Here is a 17,158-nt window from a genome sequence, read left to right as displayed (position 1 = left end):
CTGGGCAAGGACACCTTCCACTAGCCCAGGTTGCTCCAACCTGGCCTTGGACACTTCCAGGGATCCAGGGGCAGCCACAGCTTCTCTGCCCAATCTGGGACAGGGCCTCCCCATCCTCACAGCCAACAATTCCTTCTCAATATCCCATCTAATCCTGCTCTCTGCCAGTGGGAAGCCATTCCCTGTCCTGTCCCTCCATCTCTTGTCCCCAGTGCCTCTCCAACTCTCCTGGAGCCCCTTTAGGCCCTGTAAGGGGCTCTCAGCTCTCCCTGGAGCCTTCTCTTCTCCAGGGGAACCCCCCCAGCTCTCCCAGCCTGGCTCCAGAGCATCCAAGACCATCTCATTCCAAAATCCTGCCATGGGCAGGGACAATTTCCACTAGACCAGGTTGCTCCAAGCTCCATCCAACCTGACCCTGAACACTTCCAGGGATGGGGAATCCCATTAATTAATCATTAACTACTCAAGAGAGCTTTGCTTGGCTTTACTGAAGATCTGTGTCAATAAAACCTAACCCTGCAAGCTCTAAAATAATGTTAGATAACAACAAAAAGTCAAGGAATTTTTGGGTGGACTTTTATTTCTGGAGACAGCCTTTATTAATATATTTAATTATGGCCCAGCAAAGATTTAAAACTCTTGCCTCAAGATTTACAAGTATTTCTAAGAGGAGAGGACAGGAACAGCAGAGATCTATGAACTACAAGACAGAGGCAGGAGATAAAAAGAAAGAGCAAGATAAACAACAGCAAAACACAGGAATGTGCCTGGAAAACACCACCCTGATGAACTGCCTGTCAAACAGTCACACATGGAAATTGAATTTAGACTTAAACGTGCCAATATGTTGCCTTTTTTCCCCCCCTTAAAACGTGCATCACGCTGTAAGTAACTTAATTTATAGAGACATCTCTCACTCAGGCCACTGCTCAAATACTTTAAGTGGTATTTACTCCTCAGTCTATATTCCTCATACATTCCTAGATAACATTTAACCCCGGGAGCCACAGGGAATGTTATGCTGACTCCAGCTTAGTTTCCTGCCAAGAAAGTGAGCAGGAAAAAAAAAAAAACAGCCACCCCAGTAAAAATTTATCTCCCTTCAGAGAATACAGCAAAGCTCAAAGACTTCCATTATTTCTAAGATTAAGGGTTATCTGTTGGAAAAGCAATGATTTTATTATGCAGCGAGTTCACTGGTGAGAGCAAAAACCACGTGAAGCAGAAAAGGGGGAGAAGAGTCATCAGACATCATCATCCTGCTTTATTCCCAGAGAGAAGACCCTCAGATGGAATAAATTCACATTATTCACCCCACTGCACTTGCAAAGCACAACCAGCCACGGAGCTGGGAAGATCTGCAGGAAAACAGGCACTTGCAAAGAATTCCAGAGCCGTAAAAATTAATCCCCCAAATCCTCTCCATCAACTTCCACGTGGAAATAAAGCACAGGACAGTGGCTGGGTGGCTGTAGCTGCCAAGGGCTTCATGCCAGCAGGACAGCTGGGAGGAAAAACTATGGGAATGGGCAGATTTCACCCCAAAATCCCACCTCATTCCTTAGGGAATCTGGCCTTATACAGACAATTATATATAGGAAGTGCACATGGACTCACTCAAGTCACTTCTGGCTTCTCTCGTTTTGCACAGAAATAACCAGATTAACACCACACAAAACTCCTAAAAATAATTCCAGGTGCAGCCCAGCCCAACCTCTGATATATCTGTACATTAGACAGGGCTCTCCTTCCGTGGTTTTAGCACTTGGAAGAGCAAAAGAAACTCCCAGGAATGTGGAGCTTTCTGCCTTGTGCTTCTCTAAGAACACGGCTCTTAAGAGATTTAAGCTTAAAAACGAGAAATCAGGGCACACTCTGTGTCACAACACATTTGCCACCCAAATTTGGTCACCCCGAGTGCTTTGGGTGGAACAGGAACTGAAAAGCAAGGAAAAAAGGTGGTGAAAACAATAAACTAGGGATAAAAAAGGAGCAGCCAGATTTTGGAGGGTGCAGAGAACAATTTTTTTTTGCATGCTGCAAACACGACAAGTCTGATCTGCACCGTGGGCAGGTGAAGAGGAGAAAGCTTTGGGCTCTAAAATTTGCCTTTTTAAGTAGGAAACTACAGCTTTTTCCAAATCCTGGGGGGCTTCTCCCACCTTTTTCTTATGCTCCCAATGTTTCAGGGGGAAAAAACCCCAATCCCATGAAATATTTCAATCAGATTTAATTCGAGAAAGGGGATTTGACTCCTTTATTTTGGAGCAAATCTTCCTATTTTCTGTTTCCTCTCTTGAAACAGACATAAAGAATCTCCTGATTTATGTGGGTTTGTATTTATGCTGTCTAAAAACACAAGTTCTGGGAATTCAGGACATTCACCCCTAATTTCTTTTTCGGAGCTTCACAGAAACTGCAGCGTCAGGACACTGAAATAACATCATTTGTCACCAAAAGCATAATCAAAAATACACCAGAGCCCCAAAGAGCAGCAGTTATAGATTAGTGGAGCTCTGCCTTAGCTGAAGGTTAATGGGATGCACATGTGAATAAATGTAAGAGAGAACAACTATAACAATGGCATTAAAGGAGCAGCATTTGGAATTCCAACCTCTCTCCGTCGTGATGCCCAACAGCTCTGCTTAATCTTCCAAACCACAGCTGCCACCAGGAGCAAGGACAGGAAACAACTGGAAAAGGAAAGAAAAAGAGAGGGATGTTTTTATTTTTCTCCTCTGTGATTTTACAGCGGCTGAAAAACTGCAGGAAATAAAGAAATGGGATGAAAAGTTCACGTAATATCAGGGGTGTATTGATGGGAGATGATCCAGCACTCCTGACATCCAGGGAGGAATGACACAGCTATTTCCAGGGAAAACTCCTATTTCAAAGTTCCCTGTTTGACTTCCTTGTATGACATTCCCCAGTTTTCCCCAGGAAATCTCAACAGTGAGATTTAATCAGATTGGAAAAGCCACTGTTGCCTCTCCCTGGTGATATTTAAAGTGAGAGGATAAACCCCCAAAAGAAAAGCCTTGAAAGCAGCAGAGAAAAATCGATCACTATTTCTTTTCCAAATGACAAAAAATAAGATAAAGTGCAGAGTAGTTGAATTCTTTCAAACAGGCTGGTGCAGAACCACAGGCATTTCTTGATTCCCCCAAATCTATGTTGGTTTTTTTCAAACAAAAGAGGGGAGGAAAAAAAAGGATGAATGGATTTATCAACTTCTGGGGGAAATGCAAGGAAGCAGTTTAACAAAAAAGCAGTTATAATAATAATAAAAGCTGACTTTATTGACAGTTATGATCTTATCACACTGAATACCTAATGAGCAACTTCAAGGCACACAAGCAAAGATTAAAATCCAAATCCCAGTGGAAGCCTCTCCTAAGAAAAAACATCTCCAAACCTCCTTCCCATGTTCCAGTATGTATTTAAAGACAGTTTAAATTTCCATTTAAAGGAAGATTAACCAGAACAGACTTATTTCCTCCACACTGCAGGATTAACACTGATATCTGGATGCTTGAACAGGGGTTTCTCTTGAGGAGAGACTTTGCAAAGCACCACAAAGATGTTCTCACTCTCCACAACTTCCTGACAGGAGGGAGGAGCCGGGGGGGAAACGGGCTCTGCTGCCAGGGAACAAGGGACACGGGGAGAGGGAACGGCCTCCAGCTGTGCCAGGGGAGGTTTAGGTTGGATATTGGGAAAATTTATTCACCAAAAGGGTTGTCCAGCCCTGGCACAGCTGCCCAGGGCAGGGGTGGAGTCTCCATTCCTGGAGGGATTTCAAATCCCTGTGGATGTGGCACTTGGGGACATGGGGCAGTGGTGGCCTTGGCAGTGCTGGGGAATGGTTGGACTCTATGATCTCAGAGGGCTTTTCCAACCTTAATGATTCTGTGATTCCATGACTTTTACCAATAAAAGCCAGGTCAGACAGAAGTGACCATTCCCTGAGATGGAAAAGAGGAAGAGCCTGTTCCTGATGACAGATCACTGTCCATAATTCCATATAATGGAAACTCTGTGGATCAGGCACTGAACTCCCAAGGGGCAGCCAGTTGGCAACTACTTCTATTTTTCAGCCTTTGATATGGGCAGAAATATGTTTTACTATCATATAACGTATTATATTAAAAAATTGGCACTTTTATGGCCCCGGCCCAGGTTGCCCAGAGAAGCTGTGGCTGCCCCTGGATCCCTGGAAGTGTCCCAGGCCAGGTTGCAGCAACCTGGGCTAGTGGAGGGTGTTCCATGGCAGGGAGGTTGAACTGGGTGGGTTTTAAGGTCCTTCCCAACCCAAACCATTCCACGATTCCCTGACTTCAGCACTGAAACATCTCCACAGCTCTTAAAGACTCCTGCAGTGCCTGCTTCTTTGTAAAGTTAAGCAGGATCTCTCACAGAGGTTTGTTTGGCCTCTCTCATCCCAAATCACTTCCTCCACGTTTCCTCTAAATATCCAAACCTGACATTATTGCTCTCTAACAGCCTGACCCTTTTTCTGCAAACACAAATTGTTCAGACAAGCATTTTAATGGCTCTTTTATTTCCCTTTTCCAGAGGGATTGGATTTTGCAGTAAAAACCCAATGTTACCCTGTTAACTCAAAAGCACATTTAGTTAAAGAACCACAGAATACCTCGAGTTTGGAAGGATCCACGAGGATCAGCAGGTGCAGCTCCCTGCTCCTCCCAGGAACGTGAATTATCCAGGATTGGGGATCTGAGACCTTCAGCTTTCCCTTTCTTTCAGCACTGTCCACACCCCCTGGAAACAGTATTTCTCTCCAGGCCCAGCTGACATTTGGATTAGATGGATTTTCACTCATCCCACACTTAAATGATGGACTAGAAAAATTTTTCCATGTGTTTGTCTTGGGACTCACAGAATCCCAGAATGGTTTGGCTTGGAAAGGTCCTTAAAGACCATCTCATTCCACCCCCTGCCATGGCCAGGGACACCTTCCACTAGCCCAGGTTGCTCCAAACCCCATCCAACCTGGCCTTGGACACATCCAGGGATAGAGAGTCACATTTCCACTAGCTTCCCACAGCCACCACACTTCATGGCTTTGTGAAGTTTTTTTTCTTCTTTTAAGGTCTCTTTTCCTTCAAGAAACCTAAATGCTCCCTGAAGAGCAAAAAATCCAAAATGTATCCCTGCAAACCCAGCCCAGCTCAGACACGAGCTCAATATCTTGGCTCTGCTTTGTTTTCAATAAGAATTTAATGTTGTTATACAAATGGAGGGCAGAAATACAAACTTCCAAGGCAGTGGAGGGAAAAGTGTTCCTGGCTCTGCATTTAATTGAACCACAGCAAACAAACACATCCAAAACATCCGCAGGAGTGCCCAGGACAGGTGCCAAAGCCAAGCCCTGCCAGGCAACTGCCTTCACCTCCTGACTCCACAGAGAAGATTCACCTCAGGATAAAGCATTTAAACTTGAGATTAAACTTCAAGAGAACAGTTTGGGACAAAAATGGGTCCAGCTACCTCTCAGTCTACTAAGACCTAAGTTCACCTTAAGCATTTAAGTGCAACAATAAAGTCATTTAAGGCTCCATTCTTCGATCTACAAATGCTCTGAACTCATTAAAATCAATTTGAATTTCACATCTCACCAAGGAAAATCACTATCACCAACCCAGGGCGAAATTCTGCAGAAATTTCTTTTCTTGTTGAATCCAGCAAGAAACCAACTGAAGTAACACCTCTTGTTTAGCTGCAATAATCAGATTTACAGATAATTTGTCACAGCATAAATCCTCCTACTTGTGTTGGAACTTGCTGGGATTTTAGGGAAATAGAAGCCAAATTATTTGCCACAAGGGGGATGGGACAAACCTCTCTCCAAACTCAAATAATTCCTAATAGTGGACATAATATTTGTGGCACTAATGTAAAATTAACTGAAGAACTGCTAATGAGAGAGCTGGGGCGTTCAGCCTGGAGGAGAGAAGGTTTCAGGGAAAGCTTTCAGAACCTACAGGAGCACCAGGAGAGCTGGAGAGGGACTGGGGACAAGGGATGGAGGGACAGGACACAGGCAATGGCTTCCCACTGCCAGAGGGCAGAGTTAGATGGGATATTGGGAAGGAATTCCTGGCTGGGAGGGTGGGGAAGCCCTGTCCCAGGTTGGGCAGAGAAGCTGTGGCTGCCCCTGGATCCCTGGAAGTGTCCAAGGCCAGGTTGGACGGGGCTTGGAGCAACCTGTTCTAGTGGAAGGTGTCCCTGCCCATGGCAGGGAGTTGGAATATATGGCCTTTAAGGTCCCTTCCAACCCAAACCATCCCATGATTCTGTGAATTTGGTGCTGCTCACTGGCAGCTCCTGTGGCTTTTCCACGTCTGAGTCCTCGATACACCTTTATTTGGGGAAAGGAGATGGAAGTCCCAAGGGCAGAGGAGAAAGGGGGAGTGTTTCATCAGTACCATGGAATCCTTTAGGTTGGAAAAGCCCTCTGAGATCAGCCAGTCCAACCATTCCCCAGCACTGCCAAGGCCACCACTGCCCCATGTCCCCAAGTGCCACATCCACACAGTGTCTCCATGTGATTTACTCCCTCAGGGAAAAAAGCCAGAGTGGAGAACTAAGAGGAACTTTATCCCTACAAGAAATCCCCTTTCCAAAATGCAACACTGCACAAGTCTGGGCGTGCCAGAGCCTTCCAGGGGTTTCCCTTTCCTGCCTCCTTTCTGGTACCACAGCCAAGACATTCTGAGGAAAACACAGAGAGGGGTTAACAATTAAAGACCAATAAAAACTCCTCCTAAAACGCTCCCCGCAGTGCCCTGTGTTTCACAGGAACAGCACCACACGTCTTTGTACTGTCACAAGGAGGCAGCAAATACCCACAAAAGCCATAAAACCACTCAGGAAATCCATTTCCCCCCTGCACTAACACCCCCTGGAAGCACTGGTGGAGAAATAAAAGGCAGTGCCTGCTGCAGTCCATCACCTGCTGGAAAGGCCCCGGGGGTAGAGCCAAGACAAGATCTATCTGTTAGGTTTACTCAGCCTAAACCGTCCTGAAATAAGTTTAAAAGGCCTGATGTGAGTATCAGTAGCTTTAAAGAAGCTTTTTTTCCCCCATACTTCCTCTTGGAAAGCAACTGTGTTACGATGGAACCAGAGGAAAAAAACAGCTGCGTGGAGAGAGAGCCGTGTTGGAAAATGATCTGGAGTGAGAGCGTGGTCCACCTCCATCCCCTGCCCTGCCTTCTCCTGAGCAGCCTCAGAGATCCCTCTGCCAGCCATGAAAAATCCACCCATTCACAAATGGTTTTAGACACAAACCTTCCCTAGGACTTGCTTTGCCCTCTCCTTCTCTTTCTTTCCCCTCAAAAAATAATGGACTGCCAAGAGCCCCCTTCATCCCCCAAATCCAGTGATCATCCAAGACTTCCCTCTACAGCTCCCCCATCTCAAATGCTTCCAAGGAGACCTGAGAACCTCTTCCAGGGACTAAAGGGGGCTCCAGGAGAGCTGGAGAGGGACTGGGGACAAGGGATGGAGGGACAGGAAAAGGGGGAATGGCCTCCCACTGCCAGAGGGCAGGGCTAGATGGGATATTGGAAAGGAATTGTTGGGTGTGAGGGTGGGGAGGCCCTGGCACAGGTTGCCCAGAGAAGCTGTGGCTGCCCTTGGATCCCTGGAAGTGTCCAAGGCCAGGTTGGACGGGGCTTGGAGCAACTGGTCTAGTGGAAGGTGTCCCTGCTCATGGCAGAGGGCTGAATGAGATGAGCTTCAGTGTCCCTTCCAACCAAACCATCCCATGCTTCTATCAGCTATTTGGATTTCCACTTTTCCCACAGTGCCGAGTCCAGTTTGAAAACAGTTCAATTTTTCCAACAGAAAAAAAAGGAGATCAGCAAACTCAGGTGTGAAACCAGAGTGGAAGGAAAAAGAGGCATCGAGAGCCACTGAGACCCACCTCATCCCCCTGGAGAGGTTTTCAACCCAAGGACGTTTCAACATGACTCCATTTGGGTCTGGTTCAATCTGTTGGGACAGATCCAGAGGAGGCTGATGACTGGATGACCAGAGGGATGGAGCAGCTCTGCCGTGAGGAAAGGCTGAGAGATTGGGATTGTTTGGTCTGGAAAAGAGAAGCTTTGGGGTAACCTAATGGTGGCCTTCCAGGACCTGAAGGGAGCCCTCAGAAAAGATGGAGAGTGACTATTTCCAAGGGCCTGGAGAGACAGGACAAGGGGCAGTGGCTTCAAAATGCCAGAGGGCAGGTTAGATGGGATATGAGGAAAAAATTCTTCTCTGTGAGGGTGGGGAGGCCCTGGCACAAGTTGGGCAGAGAAGCTGTGGCTGCTCCTGGATCCCTGGAAGTGTCCGAGGCCAGGTTGGAGCAACCTAGGCTAGTGAAAGGTGTCCCTGCCCATGGCAGGGGGTGGAACAAGATGGTCTTTAAGGTCCCTCCCAACCCAAACTATCCCACAAATCCATGAAATGGAGCTTCCATTGGCTCACACAGTTATAAAAATCCCTTACACAGCATAAATATTGCAGTGTAGGGAAGAGATACATTTACATTTTATGGACAATATCCTATTTGCGAAATGACTTCATTAAGTCATCCTTAATTATTCATTAAATTATTTAAGTACAACGAATGAGCAATGTAATAATAAATAATCTCCCCTCAATTGGCCTCAACAAATGCATTAAACTTTCCTTGCTGAGCCTTCAGTGCTCGTTATACCACGAGGTTTTCCCACCCCTGACACAAAAATTTGCATTTAAACCCCCTGTCTGGTTTTATTCTGGACTTTAATCTCCTTTTCCCAGCAAAGAGGATCTTCTCCCCACTCCAGGTATCCTTAAAGCTTCTCAAACAAGTCCACACTCTCGTTTTTAAAGGTCTGGAAAACTCCATCAGTGCTTTGCTGTGATGGATTCTACACGAGGAGAGGAGAAAAATCCATCTGGTGTATTAAGGCCCAATTATTAAACTCTCCTGCAATGTTTATCAACATCAGAACTGCCTGTAAAAAATGGCAGCTTTAAACCCCCAAATGTACAGCAGCCTCCCTGCTAATGTGCTTTAACATATCCAGGTCACTTAATAATAATGTCAGAAAGCACTGTCATGATGGCTACAAACACAGCCCAAATGATTTTGATGAACTGGAAGCTGTTTAAGTGCTGTTTACAAGCAAATTTTAATATGCTGGAGAGCTGCAGGACACATTTTAAAGTAGCTGATGCATTAAAACTTGGAATAATTGGAACAACTGCACGTGGTTTGCATGGTTGGGCTTTGCCAAACACCTGCCTGAAGGCCACAGAGAGGGATTAATGACCTTCTGGGCATTAAGAAGGTGGTTCAAGAAGCCACAACCAACTTTGGTCGTGGCAGAGAAGGGCAACTGAGCTGGGGAAGGGTCTGGAGCACAAGTGGTTTAAGCCCAGCTGGAAATTAAGCCCAGCTCAGCCACTTGCTCAACCCTCACCACAGTGGAACGGGGAGGAGAATCAAAAGTAGGCTGAGATGAGTTTAATAATTGGAAACAGGGTAAAATACAATAATAATGGTAAATGATGATGTTAATAAAAAGGGAAAGAAAAAAAGCACCCAAACGAGCGATGGTTGGACTCAATCTCAGAGGGCCTTTCCAACCTTAACAATTCCATGATTCTATTCTAGGATTACTGAGAACAAAGGAAAGAGAACATGGAAAGAAGGGAGTTGTGGATGCTGAAGTTTTCAACTTCTTCATTTTGGTAGGAATAATGTAAAGATATTCCCAAGCTTCCCTTTCCCTCAAAAAAAAAAAAAAAAAAAGGAAGGGACTCAGACTGTATTTTAGGCACATATTTAGTAATGCCATTTGTGCTGCAGTAAAAAAATTATTTAATAAGCACCAGGAGCAAATAAACTATCTGCAGCATAACTCCAGATTTGAATTATTGCAACAGGCCATTTCCACTTATTGAAAACACTGGGAAAATACTTACAGCTGGGAAAAACAATATACAGCACATAAAATCATCTGCCTGAGTCCTGTATGGAAGAAATACTGCTCCTGGTGAAGTTTTTCTGAGGAAAAAGCTCATTTATTGGCATCAAATTACACCATTTGATATTCAGATCTTTCATAGAGGCACGTGAGGTTTGATGGGATCTGATGGGACAGGAGAGAGTCACTGCTGGATCATGGAATTATGGAATGGTTTGGGTTGGAAGGGACCTTAAAGACCATCTAATTCCACCCCCTGCCACGGGCAGGGACACCTTCCACTAGCTCAGGTTGCTCCAAGCCCCATCCAACCTGGTCTTGGACACTTCCAGGGATCCAGGGGCAGCCACAGCTTCTCTGGGAAGAAGGAGGGAATTTACGGTCTTCCAAACAGCAATATGTGTTTAGAAGACCACAAATATTTTCACATCTTCTGTATGTGAAGGTGAGAAATACCAACTATAGGGGGGTGTGGGGGCAGACACAGATTTTTTGGAAGACGAGGGGGCACAAATAGGAATAAAAACGTTGACTAGGAATTCCCAAAACAGCTCAAACCAGGCTGAAACTCAACTGCACAATGTGTAAATTAAGGAGCTGTGTTATGAGGAGCAGAGAGGAGGAAACAAAGGCCAGTTTGCTTGCAATTCATTAGCTTTGCAAAGGTTACCAATGGCTGGAACATCATTTCTCCTGCGGCCCCAATTAGAAGGGAATATTAACGACCCCGGAACGGCACCGTCCTGCCCAACCTTTATCCACTGACATTTTCTTAGTTTCAAATATAATGTTGATGTGGGACAAAATAAAGGGAACCAAAGCCTGGCTTGGTGCTGAATTCCAACTCCAGAAGGTGCTCCCAGAGTCCAACAGCAGTTAAATGAGACACAACCCTGTGCCCACAGGAGGTAGCTCCTAAATAAAATGGAAATCAAATCCTGCATCCTGGTGCTGTTGGAATGCAGGGCCAGGTTCCTGCTTTTCCACACTGTGTGCCTCACAGGCAGCCCAGCCAGTGCCTGGGATATTCCATGAACCCAGCAGTGCTGGAGTTTGGCAATCCTTGCCTGCTGGAAGGACTGGCTTGACCTAAATCATCCCAAATGTCAGGAATGAAACCAAAAATCCCAACCTCCCGTTTCCCTCTCGGGTTCTCCAGGTAGCACAGCAGGGTCAGGATGGGGTCACAACCAGCTGGAGAAGATGGAAATGTGCCACAAGATCCCCAGCTCAGAAAGATTTCACTGATTCACAGAATCACAGGATGGTTTGGGTTGGAAGGACTTTAAAGACAATCCAGTGCCACCCCCTGCCATGGGCAGGGACACCTTCCACTAGACCACGTTGCTCCAAGCCCTGTCCAACCTGGCCTGGGACACTTCCAGGGATCCAGGGGCAGCCACAGCTTCTCTGAGGCCCCTGGGACAGGGCTTCCCCACCCTCACAGCCAGGAATTCCTTCCATATATCCAACCTACATTTCCCCTCTTTCAGTCTGAAGCTGCTCCCCCTTCTCCTGTCACTACAGTTCCTGAGGAACAGTCTCTCTCCGGCTTCAGACACTGGAAGGTGCTGTGAGGTCTCCACAGAACCTTCTCCTCTCCAGGCTAACAGTCCCAACTCTCCCAGCCTGTCTCCATAGGGAAGATGCTCTACCCCCCTTATCAACTTTGTGGCCTCCTCTGGACTTGCTTTCCATGTCCTTGGGGCCACCAGAAACCACTCCACGAACCATCGAATCCCAGAATGGTTTGGGTTGGAAAGCACCTTCAAGATCATCTCATTCCACCCCCTGCCATGGGCAGGGACATCTTCCACTATCACAGGTTGCTCCAAGCCCATTCCAAGTGTCCCTGGCCTTGGACACCTCTGGGGATGGGGCAGCCACAGCTTCTCTGGGCAATTCCTGCATTCCCTGGAGAACAGTAAAATGAAACAATACCCTCGAATGTGCCAACAGAAAGTCCCTCTAAACACCCATTTTCCAGAACAACATCTCTTTCTGTGTCCATAACACAGAACTGATACACATCCCAGGTTTTGAGTTTGCTGCTGGAGTCACCAACTGTTCTCACAAAGCATTTTTCTTGCCTCTGCTTCGCGAGCAAATTCCCAGCCAAGTCTCTCTCGTTAACAGCACAGGGGGCTCTCAGATATTACTTATTTATGGTCTGCCTTGGATCCAACTGTAATTATGAAATGTGGCCCAGAGCATTAAAAACACAAACATTTCAATAGTTTCCCCCTCAACCCAGCGAGATGAATCCCACTGTTCCAGCACCGGTTAATTAGGGAGTTACAGGGACTGGAAAATAAAGCACTGGGAGAGCAGCTTAGGAGCAGTTAAAGAACGTAGAATGTTTAATGCATTATAAAATGCTTAACTGGAAAACACCAATAAATTGTCTTCTCCCAAATCCACATGGTCTTAATCCTCTGCCTTGTTAGGAGGTTAAATAATATCGTAACATTCGTTCTCAAGGAGATCCAGTGATGGAGAGAGGGAAAACTCTTCAACCTGCCCAACTTTTGGACATGTATTTTCAATATATATTCAGCTGTATGTGCTCACTGAGATGCATAATGTCCTTATCCCCTGCTTCAGACTAGGATTGGAATCATGGAATGATTTAGGTTGGAGGGGACCTTAAAGCCCATCCAGTTCTACCCCCTGCAAAGGGCAGGGACAGCTTCCACTAGCCCAGGTTGCTCTAACCTGGCTTTGAACACTTCCAGGGATGGAGCAACCTGGGCTAGTGGAAGGTGTCCCTGGCCATGGCAGGGGGTGGAATGAGATGGTCTTTAAGGACCTTTCCAACCCAAACCAGTCTGGGATTCTGTGAGTCCCAAGACAAACACATGGAAAAATTTTTCTAGTCCATCATTCAAATGTGGGATGAGTGAAAATCCATCTAATCCAAATGTCAGCTGGGCCTGGAGAGAAATACTGTTTCCAGGGGGTGTGGACAGTGCTGAAAGAAAGGGAAAGCTGAAGGTCTCAGATCCCCAATCCTGGATAATGCACGTTCCTGGGAGGAGCAGGGAGCTGCACCTGCTGATCCTCGTGGATCCCTCCAAACTCGAGGTATTCTGTGGTTCTTTAACTAAATGTGCTTTTGAGTTAACAGGGGAACATTGGGTTTTTACTGCAAAATCCAATCCCTCTGGAAAAGGGAAATAAAAGAGCCATTAAAATGCTTGTCTGAACGATTTGTGTTTGCAGAAAAAGGGTCAGGCTGTTAGAGAGCAATAATGTCAGGTTTGGATATTTAGAGGAAACGTGGAGGAAGTGATTTGGGATGAGAGAGGCCAAACAAACCTCTCTGAGATCCTGCTTAACTTTACAAAGAAGCAGGCACTGCAGGAGTCTTTAAGAGCTGTGGAGATGTTTCAGTGCTGAAGTCAGGGAATCATGGAATGGTTTGGGTTGGGAAGGACCTTAAAGCCCATCCAGTTCAACCTCCCTGCCATGGAACACCCTCCACTAGACCAGGTTGCTGCAACCTGGCCTTGAACACTTCCAGGGATGGAGCAGTTGCTCTGGGATTCTTTTCCAATAATGGATTTGGAGGAATCACTCCTGTGGAGGAGTTTAAACCCTCAGCTGGATCTGGGTCTGTACAGAACTAAAGGGCAGTTTTAACTGCAGGTTGATTTTATGGCATTAAAAAGGAACTAAGGAATCAACTGCTTCCCTATTTTCCTTATAATCAATAATCCTGATTGTTGATTATAATTGATTATGATCTCCTTATAACTAATTATGCTGCCACAAAGATTTTTTAGGGAAGATGACTGTGCTGAATTGAGCAAAACAAACACCCAGTGTGTGTGCCAGGAGTAACCACTCACTGCTTACAAACAGCAGGAAGGTGGTGGCTCCAACCTGCTGTTCCCAGGGAGTGCACTAAAGCAGATTCCACTCTCTGGAAGCTCCATATGAAAAAAAAAAAGTAAAAAAAAAATGATATGAACCACTTGTGTGAAGGACCCATCTGGAGCTCCTTGCTTTAATTAAATTTAGCATGAAATCTGAAGTGAGGGATTATTCCCACTGCTCATTTTACACCAGGCATAACAACCCCTACTCGGGAGCAGGTTGTAAGACCTGGAGTGGTGTTCACTCCATGGATATCCCTCCTGAAGGGCTCCTCATCCATCAAGGGTTGGTTTGTACTCCTGGAGGATTAACAGCTCCCAAAACAGAGCTGACACGTTGGGTTGGAGGCCTTGAAAAGAGCACCTGCTGTGCTTTGGGAGGCATTGTCAGGGCTGGAGCTTTTGGAGGATGGAAAACAAATATTGAAATGGCTCCTGTTGGTTCCAGGTCCAAGGGAATCCTCAGGGTACTTCCCACCCAGACAAGAACTTCAAGCAGTGCCTGAAGGACAGAAGGATTTGGCTCCTTTTGTGCTGTAACACGTGGTTGTGTTTAACTTGACATATTTATGGGATCGGTTTGAAATCCAAAGGTGGCACCGAAAGAGGAGGAATTTACTCCAGGATAACTCCCTGCAAAAACCACATCCTTAATTCCTGGTGGGTGTGGGACAAGGTGTGAATATCTGCAGCACATCACACGTCAGCTCTTCCATGGGGGAAGTCACAGAGTGTTTTCCAAACCATTTGAAAAGGAACTTCTCCCCTTCCAAAAGCCTCTCCCAGCCCCAAAATCCCCTTTCCCTGCACGCCCAGGACAAAGATTAATTTCCTTCTCCTATTTCCTAATTAAATGCTTCAAATAAAGCAGATATTCCCATTTTTTTTAGGCTGTGCTGCAGCAGGATGCTTAAGGTAAAAACCAAACCAAACACTGAAAATCAAAACCCAAAGAAACATTTTAAGTGTCTTAAACGAAAAGTACCTGAAAAATGTCACAAAGAACTGCACCAGGTCCATAAAGTTGCTGTGCTGTGAGAATGCAATCTGCAAGAGAAAAGCAAATGTTCTCTGTTACTCACTGAAAAGAAAACTCCTATTTCAAGATGTTAAAAAGGATAAAATTTTACAATAAAATGTATCTTCGGTTAAGTCAATTCACCTTTTTTTTTTTTTTTTGAACGGTTTTTGAAAAAGAACTGAAATATTCTGAGGGAAAAACAAATAATAAATTTACATTGTTTTGAAAACATATATCCCAAAAATGAAGCTGGACAAGCAACATTCTCCCAGTAATGTTCCAAGGAAAATTCTCTGGAGAAAACATCAGTTCGAAAAATTAGGCGGCGGAGCTGCGAATAATCTTAATTAAAAGTGAAAACCTTTAATTATTGCCCACACAGCAACTCTGAAAATTCAACATTTACCCTTCCAGCAACATTCCAGAGAGCCAAAAATCCTCCCTTGGATAAGGAACTTACACCCAGAGCTGCAAAGAGGCACGAGACACAGAAGAGAATGGCCACCGTGAACACGGCGATGGCATTCATCCTTCCCCGAGCTCCCACGGCACGGGGCAGGGAAAAACCCGGAATATTCGGGAGGAAAACCAGAGGGGAAGAGGCAAACAGGAAACTGGGAGGTGGTTGGAGGCAAAGGGGAAAGATTAGGGAGCCTGGGGAAGGATAACAAAGCGGAGGGAAAGGCAGCTTGGCAATATTCGGGATCAGAAGTTCTTTCCAGGTACCTCCTATTTCCTCTGACTATCAATCTCACACCAGGACAGGATATTTAACTCTTTCGGGAAGTAACAGCATTTATTTCGGGGATTCAAGGGAAATCTGCACCGACAAAAGCTTTTCAGGGAGGTCAAATTCACTTCCAGCGTCACTTGTTGGGTTTTTTTACCTTGATAAACAGAATTTCTGGCATCGTGAACATGAACACAAATCCCTCCTCCCAGCAACAGCCACATCCCAAAAATCAGGAATATACACAAAACGAGACAATGATTAGATTTCTGTCACTCTGGAACACTTTTTATGGTCATATTCACTTTAAATATCGATTGTAACTTGGTAGAGAAGCTGCCCCAAAGAGGTTTTTTTAATTAAATATATTGAAATACTCCAAAGTTGAAAATTCCCTTGCAGGGCACAACCACTGTGGGGCTGGAAAGTGAACTCCAAACCTGCACACCAGATGCTCTGACCTCAATATTCCTGCCTCCAGAAGACAAGAAAACACAGTTTCTTGCTGATTTTTTTTTTCCTTTATAATGTTCTTCCCAATACTTTTCTGATTATAAAAAGACACTGAGTGTTATTTCGCTTTTCAGTTAAAAAAAAAAATCAGTGCATGGTCAGTGGTTTAATCTGTGCAAAACTCCTCTGGAATTGTCTTTAAGGCAAAGATTGTCCTCACTAAAATATCACAGCCCAAAATACAAAGCCAGGATAAAAATAATAACTCTTGTTATTTCTGAGAACAAGTAGGATGAAAAAGATGCATCTCGAAATAAAGCCCTTTTTTGTGCAGAAACAGCTTAAATTTAAAAATCCTTTTGGAGAGATGGAAAATTAAAAGGATAAAGGACTCATCAACGGGCCAGTTCTCTGTGGATGATCAGCAGGACCAAGGTGGAAATCAAAACTTGCTCCCATAAGAAGAAGAAACAAGTATTTGTTAATTTTAAAATTGTAGAGATTCTATGAAAAATTAATGAGAGTGTTACCAGAGAAGGGTTTCTCATTTTTTTGATAATATAATTGCAGGGAACAAAGAAAACAAAACAGAAAAAAAACAACAACAAAAAAACCCAAAATAAAATTAAACAAACAAACAAAAACAAAACAAACAAACAAAAAGGCAAAACCACAAAAAAACCACAAACTAAACCAACCAATCAAAACCCACAAAAAACCCAGGAAAAAAATGACAAAAACACCTCACAAAAAAAAAAAGAAAAAAAAAAGAAAAAAGGAAAAAAAAAAAGGGAGAAAAAACAAAAATAAAAAAAAAAGAAAAAGGGAAAAGGGGAAAAAAGGAAAGGAAAAAAGGAAAAAGGGAAAAAAAGAAAAAAGGGAAAAGAAAATGAAAGAAAAAAGAGGCAAAAAAGGAAATGAAGGAAAAAAGGAAATAAAAAGGGGAAAAGGGAAAAAAGGAAAAAAGGAAAAAAGAAAAAAAGGAAAAAAGGGAAAAAGGGAAAAAAGGGGAAAAAGGAAAAAAAGGGGAAAAAAGAGGATAGAAGAGAAAAAAGGAAAAAAGGGAAAAAAGGAAAAAAGGGAAAAA

At 44.6% G+C, this 17,158-nt stretch overlaps 1 protein-coding gene across 3 annotated transcripts in view; it reads right to left on the bottom strand.

Annotated features, from left to right (window-relative positions):
* The window catches only part of ATRN (attractin), a 152,856-nt gene that overhangs the window by 31,931 nt on the left and 103,767 nt on the right, over positions 1 to 17,158 (bottom strand). For all 3 annotated transcript variants that reach the window (XM_027660483.1, XM_027660482.1, XM_027660484.1), the window contains exons 25-26: positions 14,853 to 14,914; positions 2,615 to 2,693 (exon numbers count right to left, since the gene is read on the bottom strand). In XM_027660483.1, coding sequence (XP_027516284.1) covers positions 2,615 to 2,693; positions 14,853 to 14,914 — 141 coding nt within the window. The remainder of the gene's footprint in view (positions 1 to 2,614; positions 2,694 to 14,852; positions 14,915 to 17,158) is intronic.

The sequence above is a fragment of the Corapipo altera genome, unplaced genomic scaffold (assembly GCF_003945725.1).
Source record: "Corapipo altera isolate COAL_440 unplaced genomic scaffold, ASM394572v1 295, whole genome shotgun sequence".
Classification (NCBI taxonomy): Eukaryota; Metazoa; Chordata; class Aves; order Passeriformes; family Pipridae; genus Corapipo; species Corapipo altera.
This window is presented reverse-complemented; position numbering and strand designations above follow the sequence as displayed.